This window comes from Furipterus horrens, unplaced genomic scaffold (assembly GCF_987537825.1).
Source record: "Furipterus horrens unplaced genomic scaffold, mFurHor1.1.pri manual_scaffold_12, whole genome shotgun sequence".
In the NCBI taxonomy this organism is placed as follows: domain Eukaryota; kingdom Metazoa; phylum Chordata; class Mammalia; order Chiroptera; family Furipteridae; genus Furipterus; species Furipterus horrens.
Genome location: NW_028327182.1, coordinates 74,319,162 through 74,345,340, shown reverse-complemented (window position 1 = coordinate 74,345,340; position 26,179 = coordinate 74,319,162). Strand labels below are relative to the sequence as shown.

At 37.3% G+C, this 26,179-nt stretch overlaps 2 protein-coding genes across 6 annotated transcripts in view; one reads left to right on the top strand and one right to left on the bottom strand.

Annotated features, from left to right (window-relative positions):
* Positions 1-12,613, bottom strand: part of SLC20A2 (solute carrier family 20 member 2) — a 102,535-nt gene extending 89,922 nt beyond the window's left edge. The window contains exons 1-2 of one of the 3 annotated variants that reach the window (XM_090258749.1): positions 8,502-8,818; positions 7,502-7,603 (exon numbers count right to left, since the gene is read on the bottom strand). The gene's annotated coding sequence lies outside the window, so the exon portion shown is untranslated. Of the gene's footprint in view, positions 1-7,501; positions 7,604-8,501; positions 8,819-12,345; positions 12,392-12,432 lie in introns of those variants that run through there. The other 2 variants (XM_090258751.1, XM_090258752.1) reach the window with 2 other exon arrangements.
* SMIM19 (small integral membrane protein 19) lies at positions 12,469-24,308 on the top strand. 3 transcript variants are annotated; one of them, XM_090258758.1, is made up of 4 exons: positions 12,469-12,597; positions 16,817-16,954; positions 18,508-18,632; positions 22,299-22,812. In XM_090258758.1, the coding sequence occupies exons 2-4, from the start codon at positions 16,821-16,823 to the stop codon at positions 22,361-22,363; spliced, it is 324 nt and encodes a 107-aa protein (XP_090114884.1). In that variant the 5' UTR covers positions 12,469-12,597; positions 16,817-16,820; the 3' UTR covers positions 22,364-22,812. The 3 variants fall into 3 exon arrangements, with proteins under 3 accessions (XP_090114884.1, XP_090114882.1, XP_090114881.1); XM_090258756.1 differs by lacking the exon at positions 12,469-12,597 and adding an exon at positions 24,107-24,308 and having other exon boundaries at positions 22,299-22,387; XM_090258755.1 differs by lacking the exon at positions 12,469-12,597 and adding an exon at positions 24,012-24,308 and having other exon boundaries at positions 22,299-22,387.
* The last annotated feature ends 1,871 nt before the right edge of the window (positions 24,309-26,179 follow it).

Sequence of the window (26,179 nt, the reverse complement as noted above, 5' to 3'; positions counted from 1 at the left end):
GAAATGTTTCTAAGGTGTGATCATGACAATTGTGGTTGTGTTTTGAAAAACAAATTTTAATATATTAACATATTTACAGATGACTTAGTATCTGGGATATGCTTTAAAATAATATTGTGTGAGTTTTAAACAAGATTGGCCACAAACTGATAAAGCTGGGTAATGGGAACGAAGAGATTAACTACACTATTTTGTCTTCTTTGGTATATGTTTGAAATTTTCCAACATAAAGGGTTGTATCTCCTTACATGGGATTTAAAATATACCCATGTAATAAGAAATTACAAGATTTATGAAGAAATCCAGATTCTTAAATGCGTCTGCTACTGCATATTCCCAGGCAAATCATCTCACCTAGTAGTACGTTTCCTTTTTCTAAATGATTTCTAAGGCTGCTTCCAATTTTTACTCATTGAGAATGCTGTTTTGTTTCACTGAGTTGAGTTTAAATGTAGCCTGGTAACTGTCTATAATCACTGATCCTGTCCTGAGAAGACAGGCACAGGTGTTTCAAAACAAGGCATGACCTGGAGCAGCTCTTTGGACATCGGTGCCACCCCCTCTGATCATATTTTTAAAAAAGGGGGGGGAGGCAACTAACGTGATAAAAGCCACTATTACCCACTGATAAAGTGAAAATGCTCACTCCTCGTGTAAGAATCTTTAAGAGTCACATATCACATAAAATGTAAAGTAAGCAGTCCCTTTAACACAGCAATTTTTCCTGAACTGTCAAACAGTACTGCATATATTTTTTGAAGACTGCTCATCACTGTTTAAATAGTGAAAAATTTGCTAATCAAATTACCCTCATAATAAGGAATTAATCAAATATATTATGGCATACTCTTACAATGGAATGCCATGCAGCTAAGTAAAAAATGAAGATATTAACACACAATGATAGGGCCATGGCAAAGGGGCACAGGAACCAACTGACAGAGCTCTGAAAGGCCAAACGGCAACAATTAGAGCAATAAAGTTGTACTGGATGGTAACCCAAAGTATAAATATCCTTTAGCCTACACTGATATAAATGACTGAATAAATGGGGGAGGAAAGCTACCTCTCCTGAGCAGAAGAATTCCAAGTAACATATGCAGATACTCTACCTCTGCCTTCAACAGGAGGAACACAACTCCCTGCTTCCTAAGTGTGGGCTGACTTCCTTCCCAAGAGCATAAAATGAAAGACAGAAAGAGTAACTTTACAGTAGAGAAACCTGAGAAACACTACCTCAGCCAGGATGTCAAGGTAAATGTCAAAAGAGATAAGTCATACAGAAACTATGCACCCTTGAAACAACGTAATGAAAATGGTATCTTACCCCTGTCGTCTCCCCCTCAAAACACACCACCCCAGTCTAACCATGAGAAAAACATCAGACAAATCCCAATGGGGGAGGGGGGGGCAAATCTGCCGTATTTGACCAGTATTCCTCAAAAATGTCACAGTTATAAAAACAAGGAAAGTCTGAGAAACTGTCACAGCCAAAAAAAAAAAGCCTAGGGCAACATGATGACTAAATATTGTGTGAAATCCTGGATGGGATCCTGGAACAGAAAAAGACATAAGGTAAAAACTAGGGAAATCTGAGTAAGTATAAACTTTAGTTAATATACCAATATTGGTCATTAATTGGAACAGATATATCACACTAATGTAAAATGTTAATGATAGGGGAGACTGGGAACTCTCTGAACTATCTTTGCAATTTTCCTATAAATCTAAAGCCATTTGAAAATAAAAGGGTTATTTGTAAAAAAAAAAAAAAAAAAAAAGTAAATGAAGACATAAACTTATGATGTGGAATGATGGCCCATACATAGTAAGAGTTATTAAACAACATGCAATGTGATGAACATATTTTTAATATACATACATTTATTTATACACCGAAAGATCTGGAAACTATGCATCAAAATCTTTTTTTTTTTTTAATCCTCACCTGAGGACACTTTTCCATTGCTTTTTAGAGGGGAAAGGAAAGGGAGAGAAACACTGATGCGAGAGTAAAGCACCAACTGGCCATTTCCTGTAGCTACCGGGACAGCAGATCAAACCCAAACTCAGGCATGTGCCCTGACTGGGAATCAGTCCCATAACCTTTCCGGCACGGGATGACACTCCAACCGAGTCACACTGGCCAGGGCTATCCATCAAAATGTTACTGTCTTGGTGGTATAATTACTAGTGGTTTTCACCAACCCCCCCCCCTTTATACTTTTCCGTGTTATCTGGCTTTATTTTTTCACTAAGCATTTATTACTTTTAATATTGAGCCCCATTATTTCTATAATCAGGAATCAAATTATTTTATTGAAGAAAAAAATTAGGTGTACAGTGCAGAATAGCTCAATTTAATATGCATTTATGAAACCACTAAATTTTACTTTTTCAAAGGGGGAATATTCTAAAAGGCAATATAGAAAACCGACTTCGTCACACCTTGAGTAAAACGCTGGTTTCACCATTTACCATTGGTGTGACCTTAAGCAGTTCAACAACCTCTTTCAACTTCCTCATCTTTATAGTCGGGAAAATGCAATGCTCCCAACAAACCTATTGATCTGCAGAACTGCCCTAACATTTATTCACTCGTTTATCAATATAAACACATTATGTACCATATACAAATATATATTATATAAAATATATTTCATAACATCAAATTATATAAGTAGTAGCAGAGTTCAACGTATGTCAAGAGCCTGACCCTATGCAGACTCCATAATGGTAACTGTTATTGAGATCCATAATAATTTAAAAATCCAAGAAAAATAAAACTATCAGAAAAAAATTTAGTTTTTCAAAGAAATCGTAACAGGGAGCAATGAGACAAAACCAGTACCTCAGCTCATTCTATTGGGTTGGCCAAAACGTCCTTACGTTTTTTCCATACGATGCCTCTAGTAATGCTTAGCTGTTTTAACTTCATTCAAAACAATTTTGTTACGATTGTATTGTGACAGTTGTCATATCAGCATGCATTAAAAAAAAACATCAAAATTGGTGAATTTTTGGCAGCCATTTTAATATTGAAGATGGAAGAAGAAATGCAACATTTTTGGCATATTACGCTTTATTATTTCAAGAAAGGTAAAAACACACCTGAAATGCAAAAAAAGATCTGTGCAGTATATGGAGAAGGTGCTGTGACTGATCAAACATCAAAAGTGATTCGCCAAGTTTCTTGGTATTACTGACATTTTGGCCAAATAATTCTTTGCTGTGGGGCTGTCTTATGCATTGGAAGATATTTAGCAGCACCCCTGGCCTCTACCCACTAGAAGCAAATAGCAGGAAATAGCCAACATACTCAAAATATCCAAATCAATAAAGTTACTGGTGAAAATAAAAAATGTGTCTTTTATTTTATGAAAAAAGTAATGGACTTTTTGGCCAACCCAGTACATCATCTGCAGCAATTTCCCAGATATCTCTGCTAACTAGATATTTGCTATGGTGATTAAACATGCTGTTGTTAACATGCCCACAGGACTACTGAAAACCTTCCAGAAAATAGAAGCAAAAGCCATTTTTAAATCATAACCAGCTTAAACTAAGGTTTTGAATATTAATACACCAAGCCTCCCATTCTATGGAAATACAGTTTCCTTATTTATGAATGTCATGGCAATACAAATTAACACCAGCCATAAAATACAAACTAAACTTATTTAAAATCTCTTATTTATAACTAATGAACTTTAATAAAGAGGTTTTACACAGGACATATATTTTGATGTTTATCAAAATTCTGGGCTGGGAGTCTTGTCTCAATATTAACATTTTAAAATGACCCGAAATACAACCATTATAATATACAAAATCACAATACAATAGACAAGTCTATGAATTAGTCAAATTTTATAACAAAGCCAAACAACCAAAATCAGAAGATTCAAGCGAAAAGTTTACTCAACCTAATTTATCATATAGGCTAGGACTCAGACCCATATTTTAAAGACCTGCTGCTTTAGGAAGAAATTAATCATAAAAAAATAATATTAAATCACTGTGCCAATTTTTTCTGCTACATTAGAATATGCACACTGTTCAGTTTGGTTCTGTTAAATGAAGTTGATTCAAACACCTTTAAAAATAACAAAAACACAGATATAATCCAAGAACTATATTCAGGCTGGTATACTCAACCCAGTTTTGGGATTACAACTATACAAAGACTGATTTTATAAGATACTCCAAAGCTTCTGTATCCAATTAAGTCTTACTCCAGCCTTCCTGAAAGAAGTTATATTACAGAGACCTGTTCCAATGACGTCATTTTTAAGGAATATTTTAGAAGCCTGGGGCATATTTTGTCAAATATGCTTAATTGTAACAAATTTTACATGATCTGAGAATAGATATGATTTATGGGAAGAATCAACTATCACTGAGATCTACTTCTGGCAAACAGATCAAGTTAAATAAACTTCTCTTTTAAAAAAAGGGAAGGGATTGACTATAACGTTTTTTTAATAAGGTTAGTTTTCTTAAAAACCATAAAAGTTTAAGATGGGAATATCAAGCCTTCGAGCAGCATTATCTAGGTAATAAGAGTATATTCCTATACAAAGTTCTCTACTATGTTAGTTCTTTGTAATCCCAGAACAGTCCTGTTCTTAGTACATCTACACAAATTTCTTGTTAGTAGTTTAATTATGGTTCTGATGTTTTTACTAGCCGCTCATGAGTGGTGAATATCACAGCACTATGATCAAAACATTACCCATTCCTTTAGCTTCAAGATACCCAACAACTACCAAAACAATTAAGAAAGCCTCAGAAGAAAGATTAGTCAATATGATCACCCTCGACTTGTAGGGTTGTTCTTAAAACTTACTAGACACTACATTATGTGATGTATAGGGTCTTTCTTTCTTAAGTTTAATAAAGCTATACATCTACACTCTCATTAGTCTACCTCCAGTTTATACACATCATAGAAAACTGAATTACAGGAAAGCACCACATTCACAGTATATACAAAGGTAAAAGAAAACTATAAAGGCAATTTAACTCATTAATAGCATAAAATAAAATTTTTCCAATAAACTACTTTTTCATTACACCACCACTAGAGTCCAGAGGGGCAAGACCATACAACTTAACATGCTTTCTCACACAAGAAACCTACACAGCCAGTTGTTAATGGCATTTTGAGAATGTTGCAGTAAAATTACAAAATGACAGGGTAATACTTAAGCAGACATCAAGCCTCTCAAAATAAAATATTTTTAAGATTTTAAGATTCAGTTTCTGTTTTGTTAAACATTAAAGAAAGGTCTTAGAACTTAAAAGGAAACATCAAAATACAGATGACCTAGTTAAAAGAATTCCTGACACTTCTTATTCTTTTAAGGAACCTTTTACCTAACAAATGTTAAAGCATGTGGTTTGTAATTTTAATTTTCTTTCTAGTCCTAGAAATTGACTATCAACCCTTTTATAGTATTTACTTTCCTCTTCCCATCTGATCCCAAAACCTGCTTTGGATGTCTTTAAAATCTTTCAAGACAAGGGAGTGAATTCAATTATGAACTCTTGAATAAAGAGTTAAAATGACTCTCTTTAAATCTGGTATTAGTCTTCTAGAAGACCAGTCTAATTCTTAGAAGCAGGAAACACAGGAAGCTCAATGTTCCAAGAAAAATTAATAATAATTGATTCATCCTGGCTACCCAGGAAATACACAGCCAAGATCCGTGTTCTATGCAAATACTGACAACAAATCCATTTCGGGATACCTACCACCTAGGGACAGAACCTAATGTGCAATGACTAAAAAGTGCAGGAAGAAAGTATCAATTTGGAGATGAGAAGAAATCAGAGCTAGACAAAACACGTAACAGGATCAGTGAGCTACAGAGATAGAGGTATACAGAGGTGGTAGAAGAGAAGAGATCACCCCTGACCGGAGAAGAGGGGAATGTAGGTGGACAGGAAGTAAAGTGGACAGAGGTGAAGGGTAAGACAGGCAGCAGCTGGAGATGACAGGAGCTGGATTACAAGAGACAGCAACAAAAGCCTGGAGGTAACAGACTGGGAAGGAGGCACACCCAAGGAAATAGAGAGGAAAGAGAGTAGAAAAGATTTTCAATGGGAAGCTAAATCAGGGAAAAGGCAAGAATTAAGCAAAATGCGAAGACACCAAACAAATTATGGACAGATGAAAAGCAGGTGATAAAGCAGATAGGGTAGAAAGGAGGTTAAAGGGATGAAGTAAAACAGGCACATTGAGGAAGGAACTATCTTTTAAAAATTATTTCTGGAATTTCACTTTATTAAATTTTAAAATCTGTTCTTTTGCTTATATTTCTCTTTCTTGGGTAAAACTTGATACATAAGAATAAAGGTTTCATCAATTTACAGAGGAGAAAGTTCTTGATGAGGTCAACTGACTTGGTTGCAAAAAGAGCTGAAAACAATAAAATTTTCTTATGTCAGTTAATTATCTTTGCTCTAACCTACAAACTAATTTTCACACCAACACATTAATGATCTTAACGACCAATTTGTTAATTACAAAAGCTTTCTCTCTCTCTCCCCTCTCATGTGTGTGTGTGTGTGTGTGTGTGTGGCTTATCAATCAGCATTGGGAGAGATCCTCACTACTAAGAAGTTGGATGGAGGCTTAAATCAAGGTTAAAACCGTAACAGTTAAGATGTGCTGTAAATTCTCTACAGATTTTTGCTGCCCATGTTATTCTGGTCTCCCAGGTAGCTGAAAAGTTATTCCTTCATTTCCATCTAGAAACAGTAAATGAAAGCAAAATGTTAAATAAGAACTTAAAAATAGTAAACAACAACAACTCTGTGTAAGAAAGGCAATTGTTCTATTCTTGATCCTAGAGAATAACCTAGGGTGGAAGAGCAACCATACCAAAGGTCTGTTTATGAAGATATAGTTCTTATTTTTACACTGGAAAAAAAAAGGGTCATCAGTCTAAAAGACTGTGCAAGGAATAAGAAGGCACATACAGAGGCTGAGAGTGGACAAAGATGACTCTAAAGCCACCAAGTCTGTGACAGCAACACATCATTAGGAAAAAGCAATTACTCAACATTATTCAGTGAAAGTCAATTTCTAGCGGTCAACATCCTAATAAATTTTACTATTTCTCCTATTATACCTACTAGTTCTCTATTCACACAGAATAAAATTCTGATTATAAGCACATTCCTAACTATGGCAGTTGAGGAAAATAACTAAAATAGTATATGCAAAAGCAGATGGGTTAACAAAGATAATATAAGAAACATATAAGGAAACGTGCTAGCATCTTGTCACTCATATTTTCAGAACTATCTTCTTTCAGCTGCTCAAAAATCCTTCCTGAAATCTGCCATTTCTTCCATTTTGTACCATTCTTCCATGAATATTTTAATGAGTCTCTTGGCCATAGAGTCCACTCATAGGTATCTGACATTATTATTTATTTCTGGAAGTGGTTGCTGCTCCGCAGGCTTGAGCAGTCATCTTGAAGGAACAAACCTGGTTCTTCGGTCTCTATTGCGGACACGCTGAAAGTAGGATTCTCTCTCATACTCAAAGATGACATGGAAGCCAAATTGTGTTGGTTCCAACGTAAGATGCCTTGAAAAAAAAAAAAAAGTTTAAAATCAACCACATTTAAAAATACAAAACTCTAAAAAAAAGCAGTGCAAATTCTCACACATTTCTCTCTTACATTTCAGTCAAACAAAAAATTTTAATCTTTCACTTCGACTTTAAATTATTTTCCCAAAAATTTAAGAGGGCATCACAGGGTATACAATAAAAAATACTCCAAATAATTGACAGTGCCTAAAATTAATTTTAAAAATTAGTTAAAACTGTTGAGAAATTCTGGTGATTGTCTTTTTGAATTTTACCATGGCCAGGATAATGATGGGCTTTGAGAAAATACTATTTGGAAATGACATGAGCAAGCAGGGTTTTCACTGAGATATAAAATGGGCTACTAAACTGACCTAGAAAATTTCTCTCTGCCATAAAATTGTGAAATTACATATCTGGTGAAAAAATCTTGGTCCCACTGAAGCAGCTATAAGTAAGCCATCTGACTTTGCCCTGACTTTCTTACTTATAATATACAGGGCTGGTTCCTCTTACAGGGGGTGAGTGGTTTAAAATACAGATGCTCAGGCTGGGGTCAGGTTAAGACCTCAGTTCTTTTACAATAAACCTGGGGTCATTCTGATGTACATGCCTACTTAGAGAACCACCACACTAGATCATGTACAGGGTCTAGTTCTATAGCCCCAAAATTCATAAAATGGGGCAGTACAGATTTCCTTGGGTATTTAGACTGTAGGACAATATTCATAAGTTATAAGTTGCTTCTGTGACAGGCCATCCCAAAATATATGATGTTAAAATGACAGCAGCAAATGTCATTTCTTCACTCACTCAAATCATAAAGCTACCCCCAAGACAAAATGCACGACCTCCTAGCCAGCAGAAGTGATCTGTAGCACACAGAATACTATACCTGCAGAGTGTGTGTCCTCCCTGGCTGCTAACCAGGTTTGTGGCCCACGCTTCATTCAAGGGCACTTCCTCCTCTGATTCCTGGGCTCTGGGTGGGGTGATGTATGTATTCCCCTATCTGTGCAAGTCACTTAGAGTCAGTGACTCTGTTGATGCCTTACACCCCCAAAATAATACTGTCAGCTCCCAACAAAGGGATATAAAACTGGGCTTTCAGAGAATACCATTTTTCTTCATCTTGCTGGATTTTGTTTGTAGGCTGTCGTCTAATTCCACATGGCTTTAAAATGACTTCACTCCAGGTTTGTTTTTTTTTGTTTTTTTTTTTACCAAATCAACAGCATAATTTTATGGGTATTTTTTCCACCAAAGAAATATTACTTGGTTTGAAGAGGCCTCCTGGCCCCAAGACAAGCTGAAAAAGTGGATCAAGATTTCAAGATTTCACATAACAAAGCAAATAAAAGGACACAGGAAACTGTTAATAATACATTCTGATAAATTACTACTGTTAGTTTAATTCTAGTGTTTTAAAAAGAAAAATACTAAGATATCCAGTGTCATTCAATATTATTTTATTTCATATTGGTTTTCTGACACTAAATTAAACAGTCACTGTCTATGTCCTGATGAATTAATTACTGTTTTAAAATTCCATACCTAAAAAGTTACATATAGTCTTCACTCAGCTTTGAGACTCGAGATTCAAGATTCAGTTTCTCATTTCAATGTCCCCTTAACCACTTCATTATCAACTGCTGCTCACTGAAAAATGAAGCATTATTTCTGCAGTTCAGAGTCATTGCGATCTTTTATGCTTTGAAATTTTTAAGAATACCTTTCACAGCTGAGAAAGTGGTGTCAACTTTTAGATCTCTCTTCTGTTTCTGATAAAGTAAAATTGCCCAGAGAAATCACACTGACTCAAGAGCCAGACTACCTGGGCTCATATTCCACGTCTCCCTACTCATTACTTGCATTTTGATTTTCGGGAAGTAACTTCATTACCTAGCTGTGCCTCAGTTTCCTCTTTTAAAAATGGGATTATAATGGCACCTGCTTCAAAGAATTGTTGTGAGTCAGATAAATTAATGTGTAAAGGCACCTAAGACAGTGTCTGGCACATATAAGCCCTACATAAATGTTAGCTATTATTATTAGTCTAATTTAGCTCCAGATTCTTATACTGTTTCACATGTGTACACGATGTTTGCCCAACTAACATACAACCAACTAAAATAAACAGCTAACATTCAAAGGGCTCATCATGGGCTGCAAATGCCGTGGAGAAGAATAGTAAGCGGGACCTTCACTGGCAGAAAGAAGACAGAAGATCCCAACGTATTTTTGTTCATTTCACAAATATACACTCAGCCCCTTCCATATGCTAGGCTCTAGGGACATGGCAATGAGTGACACAGAGAAGGCCCCTGCACCCTGGAAGCTTAAAAGGCACTCCGTGTGAGAACCAAGTTTTGAAGTAAGGAATGAGAAGGACTGGTCTTCCCATCCCATGAAACACAACACTACTTCAATGCCAATGCTGGCCTTACGGGTCACTTCGGCTTTCTAATAATGACAAACGTGCAGAAATGGCTGCAATGAAAAATCCAGTAACTTCCCATGCACTGTACTCTAAATATGTTCCACTGCTTATGAAGCACATGAAAGGGGTATTCGCCACATTTCTGGATACAAATAACATACAGGAGATTTACAAGCACATACAGTCAATCTTATTCTGTTTTCGTAAAATAAGCTGTGAAGGCCCAGCTCCTAAATTCCATCCAAATGTAACCACTAATGCTTTGCTGTATACCCCTGTACTTTGTCTCCATCCCCCTCCCCTCCTTCTTCTACTTTACCTCCAAGTGGCTGCCTACAAATATCAAATATCTACCAGGAAAATGCCTGCAGATGAATGTGGTGGTAGGAATCAGTCAAGATGGGTGCAAGTATTAACTCCGAAAGAACACACATGTATCTTTTTCTTCTTATACCCTCCCATTGATGACAACTCTCCACTCCTCCCCTCCCCAAAGAGGATGCCTTTAAGTAAAGAAACCCTCTTATAAATACTGATTGGCAAAGCAGTCTCAAAATCTTTTCTCACCAGTGATGAACAATTAGAATCCGAAGGTAGATAAATTCCAATGGGCTCTAGTCACAAATAAAACACATTTTCAAGTACTTCCCTCATCCTCTCCAGTCTTTTAAACTACTTCTACTCTCACAAGAAGCAAATCAATGGATCCCACCACCATTCTCATCATTGTTATGCCTACATAAATCATTAAATTATATCTGTGGAAAGAGTCAAAATACACTTCTTAAGGAAGTCAAAGCTGCTTAATTAAATCCAACCAAAAACTTAACTTCTCCATGCACAAAGTACTAGACTCAACACTGAATATGTTTAAGATATTTACAAGTAAACTGAAAAATTAAGTAGATTCCCTGCATGTATACAACATTCTTAACACTCAAAGCTATGAATGTCAAGACTTAACAAATAGCCAGCCCACTTTTTTTTCCTTGATTTGGTATTGGAAAATTATCCTTCCTGTTTCACTGTCATTTGTTAACCCTTAATTTACAAAAGCAGAAACAGCAGTAATTAATGTACATATTCCACATATGGACACATTCAAATCAAACTCATGTATTCAAATATTTTTGAGCAACCTCTGCTTATACAAAAAGTTATCCTGCAAGATTAAATATGATAAAGCATGTAGACCATTTGGCACAGGCCTGGCAAACAATCAGTACTCAACAATGCCCATTAATATTGTTACTAATTTTCCAACTTTATAATCAAACTGAGTGGTTGTAAAATAATATATAATTATGCATATATATGTATAACATTCATTAATACTATAAATAAAGTCAGTATGTTAGTGTAGCAAATAATGCACTTCATCTAGACAAAGGTGAGTTTAATGTAACAAAATGATCCACAAAGAATCAAAGAAAACTTCCTAAGGGGTAGTGTTAAATATTAGCTCTTATCTCTGCTTTTCAATTAAGAATACAACCTCTACATGGTCTAGCATGAATTATAATTAGCAGTCAGCTGATCCTACAGAACTAGCTCAAAAGGAACAGTTAAGACCTCAAGCACGTGGATAAGTGGTCATTGATTCGCAAGGCTGCACCAAGCACTGAAATCTGATAACTTCAATACTCAGACTGGAATCCTATATAAATTCATTACCTGTCTCATGCTAGAAAATGTTACCTTTTTCAAGTCCCCATATAAAAATCTTTAAATACCCAAAAGTCACTTAAACATTCAATATTAGAGCATCCATTTTTTTAAAGCACTTCAACAGTCTCAACCACGCATTAGGTATTATGATAGGGAAAATGAAAAGACCGTTTGGACAGCATATGCTTTCTTAAATAAATATTAAGGCAAATGTTAAAAGTAACCCTACGCCCTTGTTATGAAAAAAGAAAATCTTTGTGTCTCCAAGCCTAATCTCGATTCGTAGGACAATGCACATTCCCTCCTCCCACGCCGAGAATCATGCCCGCGGCGCGTCGAAATGGGAAGAGGCACGTTAGTCCCGGGTAATGACCTGCCCCTGCTACTTCCCACCCGGTTTTAGCACACCACGGCTAGTCCGCGTGGACTCCCAGGCCGGGCAGCGAGACCCACCAACACTAGACGCCCCAGCCAGACCAGCCGACCAGACCAGCCCTCCCGGGGTGACGACTATCTCGCGGAGGGGCACTAGCAGAGGACGGCGCGCGCAGCCCCGGCGGGGTCGGGGCTGGGGGCGGGGCCTGGCGGTGACGCGCCACGGGGGAGGGGAAGGGAGCCCGGCTCCACTCACGCGCGCGGGGGCGGCACCGGGCCCGTCGCTGCGTCTCTCCCGTTCAAAAAACTGAAAGGGGGGCCGGGGGGGGGGGGAGGGAAAGACCTGATTCCTTGTTTCATCCGGAAACCGAGGGGCCGGCAGGAAATGACGAACGCAGAGGTCGTTCAGGTCCGTGCGGTAACCGGTTCCGCGAGTCCGACCCCGACTCCCGAGGAAAGGGCCCCGAGCAGAGCAGCCTGATCGCCTGCCGCCTCCGGAGCGAGCAGCGTGAGTGGACTGGTGTCCCTGTGCCTCCCGGGCCCCAATCTCGCGTCACCCAGCCCCGCCTCTGCCCTCGCGCCGCCCCGTCGCCCCGCCCCGAACTCACTGGGGAGGGGAGTGGAAGGGAGGGGAGGGGAGGGGTGATGGAGGTCTCCGGCACCACGCCCCCAGTGGTGGGCTTGAAGGCTCCTTCTACCTGCTTCGCCTTTGCTCGGACCCTCTCAGGGTAGTAGGGAATAGTGACGCTCGGAATTCCAGAAACGCAGACAAATTGAAACAGCCGCAGTGCAATGCAATGGAAACATAGGGCGGGTGCGATGGCCCCCGCTGGCTGGGGTTTAGCAGGAGTGTTTAAAGGTTGAATCACACGCAGACCGCGAGCGGCGGAAACTCACAAGATCTGGCAGCTCTGGAGGCTCCAGCCTGCGGCCACTTCCTAAGAAAAAATTATACTCTGTACCGGCTCAACCGGATTTGTTTTTCCGGGAGGAGCAGGTCTCCCAAGATTGGGGTCAGGACTGGAAGAGTTAAAAGTTTGGGAGTCAGATGCAAGTGACAGCCCTTCCGCTCCACTCCCTAGATTGTATGACTTTGGGCAAGTCATACTATTGTGTCCACCACCACCATCCTGGTTGCTTCTGTACAGTGGAGTGCCTCCCAGCACTGTGGTTGTGAAGTTTAAAGAAATATGTGAATTGCCCAGCACCTAAACCCTCAAATGTTAATTGCGTGCCTTTCGTTGGTTCCTTCCTCCTGAAGGCCTATTAGCTTGTAATCTGCGTCAGAAACCCAAACCTTTATAGTGTTTCAGAGGTCTGAGAGGGGAAAAAAATCACATTTATGCATGGATTGTGCTATGAGGAACTCTTGTAACTATATGTGTTTCTAATCTGAATTTGTATTGAAATGAAAAAGTATTGAGACAAATATGATAATATTCAAGACATGATGACAGGTGATACTCAGTTTTAGAACCACCTAGACATGGTATCAGGGAACTAATTTTAAAACTTATAATCAATGATTCCTAGAAAAGTTCTAGTACTCAGTCTAAAAGTTTATCAAACGCCCTGGCTGGTGTGGCTCAGTGGATTGAGCGCTGGCTTGTGAACTGAAAGATCACCAGTTCGATTCCTGGTCAGGGCACATGCCTGGGATATGGGCCGGATCCCCAGTTGGGGGTGTGCAAGAGACAACCAACTGATGTTTCTTGCATGCATCAGTTTCTCTCCCTCTCCTTCTCTCTCCTTTCCCCTCTCTCTGAAAATAAATAAAATCTTTAAAAAATAAAAAATAAAAAATAATAAATAAAAGTTTATCAAACTAAAACTAAACCCTAGTGTCACATTTTGGCAACTTTATCTCTGGATACTCATGTTTACATGGGACTTTATTCATCTGATCCTAGGATCTCCCTACTGAAATTGTTCAAGCATTACTGTACAGGAAAAACACGTGAAAAAGTTTAGTTTTCTCAAATGACAAATTTGAGAAATCAATGAATCATGACCCAAGCACATGTGATCTTGCTGAAACATTAACTTGCCAGGAATGAACCATTGTAATACCTTTTGGGCATTTTGCTTTAGAATCAAGAGGAAGGCCTTGGTGGTATGCAGTTACCGCTCAGCAGGTGTATGTGTGTGCACTTGGTTAGATTGTGGCACGCTGGAAGGGGATGGTCATAGTTCAGGACACTGTGAGCCATGGGTCTGTGACTTTGGACAGAACCATTCTTTATTTCTGGCAATCTTACAAAGTCATGCCATTGGTCATAATGGAGGGCTGGACAGAAAAGGTCTGCCCTAAATGCAGAACTTTCACAATGACAAATACTAAAAAACTCAGTGCATTTCCCTGGAACTGTGGAACAGTAGTGTCATTGCATAGCAATGATGTTGTCTAATATACGTTACATAATTCACATTAAATTTTTACCATCTGGATCAGCAGTAACTTGAAAGCCTCTGTAATTATAGACTGGCATTTTTGTAAGCCCTCTAGGAATATACCATTTATTGAGTGGCACAGGAACAGAATTTTGTGAAAAATCAAAGCCAGAAATTAACTGGCTCAGATCCATTCAGGTATTAGAAAATGGGTAGGAAACAATTTGTCAGATATGATCTAGTGGCCATTACTATATATTTTCTGTTTCTTCTCTGATTTGTTAATAACTCTCAATCATAAAACCTACCGCCCTTGCTGCATAATTGTTCCAGACCTTCTTCAGCATCTCAAATCAGACATCTAAAGTCATCTCTTTTTTCCAAACACAGTCATTGTTATTTTATGTTTTGGCACCAACAAAATTCTAGGCTCCATAAATCATAAAGAATTATTAGTCTCTAGTCCTCCAAAAGTTTCCATTTCTAAAATAGATTGATTACTTATTATCAATCATAATATTATATTCAGAGAAACTCTGGAGTTTAGTTTTAAGGACTAAGAATTGAAACTTTGACTATGTCAAATCCCCCTGTGCCTCTTACTCTCTTTAAAAAAAATTCACAACCAGACTTTAATATATAGAAATTTAGATTTTGCATCTATAAATTGCTATATATAATTTGAAGTAAGTTCTGTTTTTATTATTCCCTGGCTAATTTTTTTAAGACATATTATATTCATGTAGATGTTTTAGAGGAATTATTCTTGCCCTCAATGTTGACAGTTTAAGTTAAATGGCCATTCATGATACTCACTTTATTGTAAATGAGTATATTATGCCCCCAATGTCTGACAAAGACTTAAGATGTTAGCAAGGGACAGAGATGCCAAATGGCTTAGGAGTAGACCTCTGGGGAAATTTCATTCACTTTATGCAGAGGCACACTATAAGAAAGAAAACAGTGTCCTTAATACACACTAACTTACTGAGCCAAATCTGCATTAAAGGGTATTTTGGAGGCTTACAGGGCAGATTACAAGATGTTTTAGGGGGTGAATGTCTGCAATGCCTTTGTTGTTATAGAATAGGGAAAAATGCAAAACAATTTCTTGAACATTTCAGATGCTCTTTTTCTTTATATTAGAAAATGACTGTTTTGTTCTTTAAAACCATAGTACAGTTGTTACCTATTGTTTGTTCAGGTTCTCTCCTTTTTATAGAATGTCTAAAATAACACTTCTGGATTTCTTTCACATGTTAGGTCATTTAACTTAGACTTACCTTTTATGGCCTTCACAAAAGGAGTAGCTTTCCCTTAAAGGAAAAATTCAATTACCTTCCCAAACACAAATAAGAAACAGTTAGGTTTTTACTTGCTAGTTGATACAGTTGCTAATACCACTCTCATTTTCTGTGGGAATGTCTAAAGAATGCATTTCCTTGAATAGAAGTCACAGCTGTGTAAATAGCAAAAAGTAACTTTTTATCCCATAGCTTCTTTCAGCTACATTTGGTCAGCAAGCCAAAACTAGATGCAGCTCTGAACATTTTTCAGATGCATCAGGAGGCATGTGGAAGAGCATTGTTGTGGCTGTCACATCTTTTCTAGGCTGCTGTCACGAGTGCATCTCTTTTTTCTGAACATCACAGCCAGTTGTTTGGGGGTGTGTTTCAAAGTATTCAGTTGTTTTAATGTGCTTGACAGTTACTGTTTGGAACCGTGTGCAATGACATTTCAACCTGTACCCCTTTATTAATATGATTGTTTAAATCCTGAGTTTTAACCTTTATGTAGAAGCTGTAATGTTTCAAAGTTGAAAATAAGGGGAAATGGAACCCTGGCTGCTGCAGCTCAGTGGATTGAGCATCGACCTGTGAACCAGGTGTCGCTGGTTCGATTCCCAGTCAGGGCACATGACTAGGTTGCACGTCAGGTCCCCAGTTGGGGGCGCAAGTGAGAGGCAACCACACAGTGATGTTTCTCTCCCTCTCTTTCTCCTTTCCCCTCTCTCTAAAAATAAATAAATTAATTAATTAATTAACAAACAAATAAATAAATTATTTTTTTAAAAGGAAAATGTTACATGCCTTTGTTATCTAGACCAGGCATTAGCCAACTTTTTCTTAAAAAACCAGATTGTAAATATTTTAGGCTTTGAGAGCTGTAAGGCAACAGTCAACGGTATCATGTAGGTAATTATAACCATTTAAAATGTATCTGTTTAGAAATGTAAAACCATTCTGGGCTCCTGAGCCATACAGCAGCAGCTGGCCAGCAGGCCGTATGTTTGCCACTGACACAAACCCTGTTTTTTTTTTCTTTCTCTCTTACAGCCGCATGCCTGGGGGTTACGGAGTGATGGGCGACGATGGCTCTATCGATTATAGCGTTCATGAGGCCTGGAACGAAGCCACTAATGTTTATTTGGTAGTGATCCTCGTTAGCTTTGGTCTCTTCATGTATGCCAAGAGGTAAACCTTTGAGTACCTCCGGGGGCATAAGGGACTGTGCATTTAAAAGCTTTGCGGGATTGTTCATGTGTTTGTTTTATCTGAATTCAATGCACAAAAATAATTCATCAGCATTTTTGTTCCCACTATGAAACCACTGTCACTGGGCTCTTGAGCACTGGACCCTGAGGTTGGCTGGGAAACTCCTGTTGCTTTAAGAGGTGGAGATTTACGTGCAACTCCTGGCACCGAGACCAGCTGCATTGTACTCCCATTCTATCATTTCTAATACAGCTCAATTTTATCATCCAGCCTGTGTTCACTGCCACCCTTGGCTGAGCATATTTTTTTTTGGCCCATGTCCCTGAAATGTAGAAACACTAACTCCTGTATGTTCAGCAATTCTCTTTGCACATTTTCAGCTTTCCCTTCTGTTTCTTCTGCAAGACTACATCATAGCACTTCTAGAACAATATTGGTATTATCTAATTGTCTGTTTATTCCACAAAAACTTCAGTCCCTTAGGAACGAGGACCTTTAACCTTTGTGTCCCTGGTGTGCCACATAGTGTAAATTCTCAATAAATATTTCCTACGTTAATTCCTGGTTCTGTAGCATAATTTAACTGGTCTCATCCACACTGCCTCTGGCTCTTTTCCTTTAAGTACAGTGAAAAACAACAACAACAACATCCAGGGAGGTGCTTTGAAGAGCAAAAGCAGTTTTCGTTGAACTGAGTTGCTTCTGCTTATAGCCACTTATAGCCACATGCTTTATGGTGTCCTCTACCAAAGTCAAAAAGGCATTCATTAGATAGTTCAAAATAATTAGTAATCCATAAATCATTGATGTTTGGTTTGGGGAATAGTTCAGAGCCTATCCGTGCTCTCAGACACGGAGGCTCACCTTTCCTGGGTGCCTGAGCCCTAGAGCAGATAGCGCGTGGGCCACCTACACTCTGGAGGGTGCGTGGGAGAAGGCTCCACACAGCGGCACTGGCCTGCCTGCCTGCAGGAAGCGGCTTTCCTCTTAAAGTAGCTGCTGCCTCCTCCCTACCCCATTGCTTTAAAAGTAGGGGCATGCTGTTATCAATTATAAATAGATGGCCCCACTAAGGCCATGCTATTTAAGAAACATGCTTATTCATTTTTTTCCCAAATTAACGTCTGCTCACATTATATGTATCATCAAACCCAGAAAGTTAGCTTTACTTTGGAGGACATGTGAGGAAGGGGGAAAATCTGACGTTTTCTTGTTTATGCATGTTTCCCTACAATATTTGTGGGGGGTTTTTGGGGGGGGGCGAGTGGAGGCACAACAGAGGTACAGAGCTTTTGTATTAAGTGGATGTCTTCAGCTACTTTCTTTTCTTTCTTATAGCCCTGTGGCTGTACACGTACAGCTTCATACATTTTAGTGGAAGAAAGAATACTTGAGCCAAGGAAGCATCCACAGACGAAATAAATCTTGCCATTTAAATTTTTAAATGTAGTTTCTGATTATAACAATCACAAGAATATTATAGTCCTATAGCTATTAATAGAAATCTCTCTTCTGCATTGGTTTTGTTTTAGGAATAAAAGAAAAATTATGAGGATATTCAGCGTGCCACCTACAGCAGAAACTTTATCAGAGCCCAACTTTTATGACACAATAAGCAAAATTCGTTTAAGACAGCAACTGGAAATGTATTCCATTTGTAAGTATATTCTGTGCTTAACTATATATAAGCATGTTTAAAATAGATTTTTTGGAATTGAATCCAGTTAGCAAAAGGTTTTCAGAAATAGTTGATAAATGAAAAATGAGTGCCTTTTTCAGATGCTCAACACAGTATCAGAAAAGGCAGATTTGCATGAAGTGAATGCTTCAGGGCCCCGTACTTGTACAGGCCCCTCCCAAAGCCCTGAGAAGAGCCCCAGTAATGTGTACATGTGATCTTACTTTTGTAAATTTTGCAAAAATTAGCTATTTTTAACAATCAATTAACATCGTTAACAATTTAACAACAATTAATCAATTAACATTAGCTATTTTTAACAATCAATTAAAATTATCATTTTATCCTCCTTTCTACTTCCCCTCATGTGGAATGGCATTGAAGTGGCCGGGAGCATTTTGGGGATCTAAGGGAAAGTTGAGTTGGAGCTACTTTTAGTTGGGGTTTCAAGTTTGTATTTATGGAGTTTGCAGTCCCTTCTGTTATAATTAAATTATTTCAAGCTAAAGCAGTATAGGAATGGCTTCTAGGAATATGGCATGTGGCATCAATGTGCAAGGCCAGAAATCATATCTCAATATTAATATGTTCTATAATACCAGACATGGTGAGTATCTAGGTAGTAAAGAAGAAACAAAGTTTAAAATGCATGGAGTCAGTGAATTGTAAGCCACAACCATTTATGCACCCATTTAAAAGGATAAGGGAGTTGTTTCCATGGTGTACCATTAAGTTGAGAAAAGCAAGATATAATAGTATACGTATTATAATGCCACTCTTTTAAAATCAGATGACCAAAAGATCCCTTGTATTATCTGCATGTATAAATGTTCTATATAATTATCCAAGTATGAAGGAAAGTTTGGAATTATTAAAATTATTACCTTGATGGGGACAATGTGGGATTTCAAGGAAAAAGACTGGACATTTAAAAAAATAAATATCTAGAGTAAAAATTTAAACGTGCGTGTGTATATGTGCACAGAAAGAAGCAAGGACTGAAATTTTAGGTAAAAAATAGGAAAAAAATATTGGGTTGGCGGAAAAGTTCTTTTGGTTTTTTCCATAAGATGACTCTAGTAGCACTTAGTTCACTGGCTGTCATATCAGCAGGCATTTATTTTTTTTAATTACCAAAATTGATAAATTTTTGTGTAGTCATTTTAATATTGAAGATTGAAGAAAATATGCAACATATTTTAGCTTTATTATTTCAAGAAATGTGAAAACACAACTGAAACAAAAAAGATTTGTGCAGTGTATGGAGAAGGTGCTGTGACTAATTAAACATATCAAAAGTGGTTTGCGAAGTTTTGTGCTGGAGATTTCTCACTGGCTGATGCTTCATAGTCAGGTAGACCAGTTGAAGTTCATAGTGATCATATTGAGACATTAATTGAGAACAATCAACATTATACCACATGGGAGATAGCCGACATACTCCCAATATCCAAGTCAATAAAGTTATTCATGAAAATGGAAAATATGTTATATTTTATGGAAAAAACCATATGGACTTTTTGGCCAACCATATATGTATGTATGTATGTATGTATTTTACACGAGTAAAACCTCTAGAAAATTCTTTCACATACATTTTATCCTAAGAACTGATAATAGCATTTCCTTAGGGAAAAGCAACTGGATAGGTAGCTGGAAGAATGACTGATCAGGTAGAAGGAAGACACACTTTCATTGCTTTTTTTGGTTCCTTCTGCACTTTGTACAATATGCATGGGTTACAGTTCAAGCTAAGATGTAAAATTAACATAGCAGCATTATTCACAATAGCCAAAGGTGGAAACTCTCCAAGGGTCCTTGATGAATGAATGAATACACAAAACATGGTACATAAGTACAGTAGAATGAATTTCAGCCTTTACAAGGAAGAAAATTCTTATATACACTACAACACAGATGAACCGTAAAGACTTATGCTTTCTAATGAAGTAAAATAAGCCTAGCCAAGAAAGAGATACTATTTGTTTATGCTACTCAGGGTAAATATATTACTGGCAGTATAACATATACAGTTATAAACCTAGTGTACAGTTTTTTTTTCTTTAATGGTAATGGCATAAAATAAAATTTATCAGAACTCCTATCTTTTGTAAGGTGTGCCAGTTTTCTACTGCTGCTCTAATAGCTTAACAGTTTCGTAGGTTAAAAATCCTACAATAGTTTTACTGTGATAAAATCTGTGTCAGCAGGTTTTTCTTTTTTGTTTTTTTAAATATTTATTTTTTATAGAGAGGGAAAAAGAGGGGGAGAGAAACATTAATGTGCAAGAGAAACCTCAATTGGTTGCCTCTCTCATGACCCACAACTGGGGACCCAAGCATGTGCCCTGACTGGAAGTCAAACCTGGTGAACTTTTGCTTCATAGGCCAGTGCTCAGCCCACTGAGCCACACCAGCCAGGGTAGGGTTTTCTTTATGCTCTAGAGGAGAATATGTTCCTTTGCCATTTCCAGTTACTAGAGGCAAGCCATGTTTCTTGCTTTGTGGCCTTGTTCCTCCATCTTCAAAGCCAACAGCACTGCATCTCTCTGATCCTTCTTCCATTTTTGTATCTTCCCCTCTGTCTGAACTCAGCCAGGAAAGGCTCTCTGACTTTAAGGGCCCATGTGATCAGATGGGGCCAGATAATCCTGGGTAATCTCCCCCTCTCAAGGGCCTTACCTTAATCCTATCTTCAAAGTCCCCTTTGCCCTATAAGGTAGCATATTCACAGATCATGGGGATTAGGATGTGAACCTCTTGGGAAACCATTTTATAAACAGTGTGTGTGTGTGGCTTTGCACGTTTACTGAATCCCTTCACATTGGGTCATTCACAATGTTTGTGACATACCTAGTCCTAACAAAGTCTGGCCCGGCAAGAGGAAATAGCGAACAAAAGTCTTTTTTTTAAAGAGGACTCCCACAGTTGTATAAGCTTAAGGCCACAAAAATCTGAATTCACCACCGCCCCCAGTAGTGTCAACAAATAGTATCTCTTTCTTGCCAAGAAAAAATGAAGAGATTGAAAGTTTTAAAGCTAAGCAGTGGATAACATTCATAAAGATTTTAGCCCTATACTTTCTCTAGTTTAGGTTAAAACCATTCTTCAGTCATTTCTCAGGAGTACAAAGAGAATACAGAATTGCATGTTTGTTTTTCTTCTAGTTTACATTAATTACAAAGTTCAATAATAGCTCTCTTAGGCTTGTAAGTTAAAATATAGTTAAGTTCCTTATGATGTGAACAAAAGCATTATTATTAATTTATCTTAAGATGGAAATGGGGGCAAGAAAGAAGGAAATTACCAAATTCATTTAATTTTAATAGATTAATTAATGTTTATTCTATACTATTTTTATTTTATTTTTTGTTTATTCTGTATTTTAAGCCCTGAATAATCCTCATATACAAATATTAATAAAAACATATAAAAATGGGTATCAGCAGTGTTGAGAAATTAGAGGATCACAAAGGGGGGGTGGTGCAGGAATCTTTACCTGGGGACCCCTGTTTAATTCTAATCTAATTCTTTACTGAGATTCATGACTTCACTGTGATTTAATGATATTAGCTAGTAATTATTTCACTATTTTATTAAATCTATTTCTTTTCTTTTATTGTTGTTTTGTTTTGTCTTTGAATAGCAAGGAAGTATGACTATCAACAGCCACAAAACCAAGCTGACAGTGTGCAGCTCTCATTGGAATGAATTCTCAAGAAATGACCAACACAAGTAATTGATAAACGATATAGTAGCAAACTCCTAATTTTACTAAATCATGAACAGCATTAAAAAAAAACCTTCTGTCTCCATAAAATCATTCTACTTGTGACTTTTTCCCAACTTTTTTGGTGTTTTTTGTTTTGCTTTTTAAAATTTAATCTCTGAGTTGTTTGTTACACAAATAAAAAATGGCTCAAAAATCTTGAAAACAAGATAAACTGTTAATCCGCAATGGTGATTTTACCTTGTGAAGACTTCTGATTCCTCAGGATACAGTCAGGCAGGAATGAAAACCCATCTTTGGAAGCGAGAATCTGGAGTGTATGACACTTTGAGTTGAACATTTTTGTAAAATTTAAGAAAATGAAAATCCAGTCATTGGCATAATTTCCTCTCAGATTGTATTCTGTAATAAATGTAGTATGGATAACCAACTGATTAGTGTTCTCATTGAATTAACTATTTGCTTATTCAGAACTTGCATAGTAGACAGTCTATTCTATATCACGGAAGCTTTCTGGAGTTTTTTCCCCCTTAGTTGTGTTCCTAAAAGTGTTTGCTTTTTTCTTTACTCTTACAGTTTCATTTCCACAATAAGAGTCTTCTTTAGACCATATTGGGGCCATGTTGCCAAATAAACGGACACCTCTATATTGGTGTTAACAACTTGCTTTTAGGTCATATGACTATCAGTGTTTAATGTAATTGTCTGGTTTCTTATTTTTATTTTTATTTTTTTAGCATAATAAGCTTCCCTGAAGACTCTCATATCTTGTACCATTTTTTACTGTACATTGAAATGTTTTTACCTAATTTTTCATATTTATTTAAATAAAAGCTGGTTAGAGGTAAGAAGGTTAACTATTCAGGTAACTGGTCAAGAATTATAGTTTTTGAATCAAAGGTATTTTTTTTATCCTCACCCAAGGATTATATTGATTAATTTTTTAGACAGAGAGAGAGAGAGAGAGAAACATCAACCAGTTGCCTCCCCTGTATATGTTCCCTGACCAGGGATTGAACCCGCAACCTTTTGGTGCATGGGATGATGCTCCAACAAACTGAGCCACCCCACCAGGGGATCAAAGGTATTCTTAATTCTAAGAGTTAGAGTTAATATTTCAGCATTATTTTCTTTTCCCTTCATAATTGTAAAGTAAAAGAGTATAAATTTTAAACAAAAAGGTTTAGACCAAATAAAATCATTCAGGGAAATTGTGTTTTCTTTTAAAATTTAATTATATCAGTCAAAAATGTGTATATTATGCAAGGTGAATTGTTGACCAGAATGGACTGATTCTTAACTCACAAATGAGTGAATGCACCACCTATACATAGGATTAAAAACTATGTATAACTAAAAGGATTGTAAACAGTTATAATTATAGTCTGGGGTAGCAGAGTGGCAAGGAGACAATCTTCTTCAACTTTGCTTTGCTCTAGGAGACACACTGCATATTTCCATGAGCAGAGAATGTAATCTAGCAGGAGCAGTTTACTCGCTGCACTGACATGTGGCACAATCTGGACAAATTACAAACCTGGCCATCTCTGATGATTTGTAAAGATAGTGTATATAAATAATAAATCACGATGAAAATTGACTGTGATTATTTTTATCTGTGTCTACTAGGTAGAGACAGTCATAACTAAAAACTGGTAGGTTGTTTGGTGAACATCAAACCCTGACAAGCAAGAGACTATGAACTCCTCATTTTTTCTCTAAAGCTGACTGATGGGAATCACTCACCCCCACTGGCAGCAACAACAGCAAGTCGGCCTTTGAAGTTTCTTCTCTGCTTCAACTGCTGAGCTGGGACCCAGCTGATTATCCTGCCTCTGCCCTCCCCACCCCCAAATCCACCAAGTATTCAATGAAACTATTTTCTTTGGAAGAAAAATGGAATGACTAATAAACTGGTAAATAACACTTGTGTTCTCCTTTTCCTTGTTTGTTCTTTTTTTTTTTTAAGCATAAAGGTATTCTGCAGTGAACACCAGTCAGCGTCTATTGGTGCACAGCTTGAGCGTGTTAAATAGTTGATGTTTAGCCTGATGCCGACCAGCTGTACTCAGGGAAGGAGTTGGCCTTTGAAGGACACAGATGTTTGCTATTAACCTCACACTGGTTCAGGTGGAGTTATTTATATAATTCACCAGGAAATGAAATGCAGAGTTTATGGTAAAATTGGTGTAATGTCAGAAATATTTTTATTATTGAGTAGAAACAACAGATAAGGTAGTGATAAAAAAAATAACTTCAGATATTAAGACCAAAAATATCTTAGAAAACATAATTAAAGAGAATGGAACCAAGTAATTGATTCAGCAAATAGTTATGAAATATATATACATGTGTGATCTATAGATTACTCTAATAACAATTAGAATATGAATAGATGCTGGAAAATAAATGGAAATAAAGGCACTTAGTTGCATACCTCTAACCTATATGCAAAATAGAATAGGGACTGAGGCTCGGTCTTAATGTTTCCCACTTGACTCCGTAATAAAACCAGTGTCAAACTTGCGCAAAACTATAAAGCAAGAAAAGTTCCCACCTACCTTGTTGTGTCTCTTCAGTCTCCTATAAATCTATGTGGACAAGACAGGTCTTAAATGAGGATTTAGGAGTAAAGATGAGGAACTAAGCTGAGAACTAAGGTGGTAAATGCTACTAAGTCCTGTAGCACACATGGGGACTTTCAGCAGCAGGTCCCATCTTTACTATCATTGACCTCTCACCCCAAAATAAATGAGTGGCACGTGGCATCGGATTCTATACTGATGTATTTTCTACCTTTATTTTATTTAGATATAGTAAAAAACTGAAGTTGTTTATGTAGACAGTAACATTCTACATCCTAGGAAGGAAGATGGGATAAGTCAAAGGGGAGGCCACTTAACTGTCCTGGTCCATTGGTAGTAGTTCAGCCCCCAGTTTGATACTGAAAGGGCATTGTGTTGTTCACTTCTTTTATTTTTGATGTTTACTAGTTCCAGAGTTTCTTGAAAGAGTGGCTCCATCCCAGGGATTTTATCTTAAAATGTTTTGACAAAGTTCAAGCTACTGAAGAAAGTTGGGGATTTTTACTGCAACCAACTGTTGGTGGTGTTAAACTTAGCTTCAAATGTTTTTGGCCTCAAAAATCTGAATTTTTTTTAAAAAATGCACCACATAAATGTAAAGTACTTCTGACAGAACAAGTAGATTATTTTGAGATTTAAAAATCCAGGATCGTTCAAGTTGACTACAGTCTAATATAAGTCATATCTAAATGCTTTCTCTCACCTAGTATTAGTATAGTAATTAGACCAAAGTAAATGCTTGGTAAATATCTGTTGAATTAATTAATTTACTTGTAATAATTTATAGAACTGACATTTTATTTTTGTTTTTGGAAAGTATTTGTAGGTTCTGCTTCTGGTTATAGCAAAGTAATCATATCAAACTAACAGATAATGATTATGAATTCAGACAAAACATAAAAAACAACTATTTGACAGTAACCAGAAGGAGGTTAACCCTTGAAAGAGAGGACTTCACTGGTTGAGATTTGTGTTTACATGAGTCTTTGTCTGAAGGTATTTCCAAGTCCACCAGTTGAGAGTAACTAGAACTCGTGTAGAAAGCTATAGTGAAATTGGTTTGAGAATATGACAGGATTCAGGGCTTCTAGGGAGACTGGACAGTGAGGAGGAACATCACAGAAAGGAATAAACCTCAGGAGGGAAAACCCCAGAATCTGCATATAAATTGTGACAAGTCCTTGACTGATCCCCTCTGAATCACAGAGACTC

Excerpts from the sequence above, each read along its gene's own strand:
- SMIM19 (XM_090258756.1), top strand. The coding sequence starts at position 16,821 with ATGCCTGGGGGTTACGGAGTGATGGGCGACGATGGCTCTATCGATTAT. Across the intron at positions 16,955-18,507 it reads CTCTTCATGTATGCCAAGAG|GAATAAAAGAAAAATTATGA; the intron begins GTAAACCTTTGA and ends GTTTTGTTTTAG. Across the intron at positions 18,633-22,298 it reads ACTGGAAATGTATTCCATTT|CAAGGAAGTATGACTATCAA; the intron begins GTAAGTATATTC and ends GTCTTTGAATAG.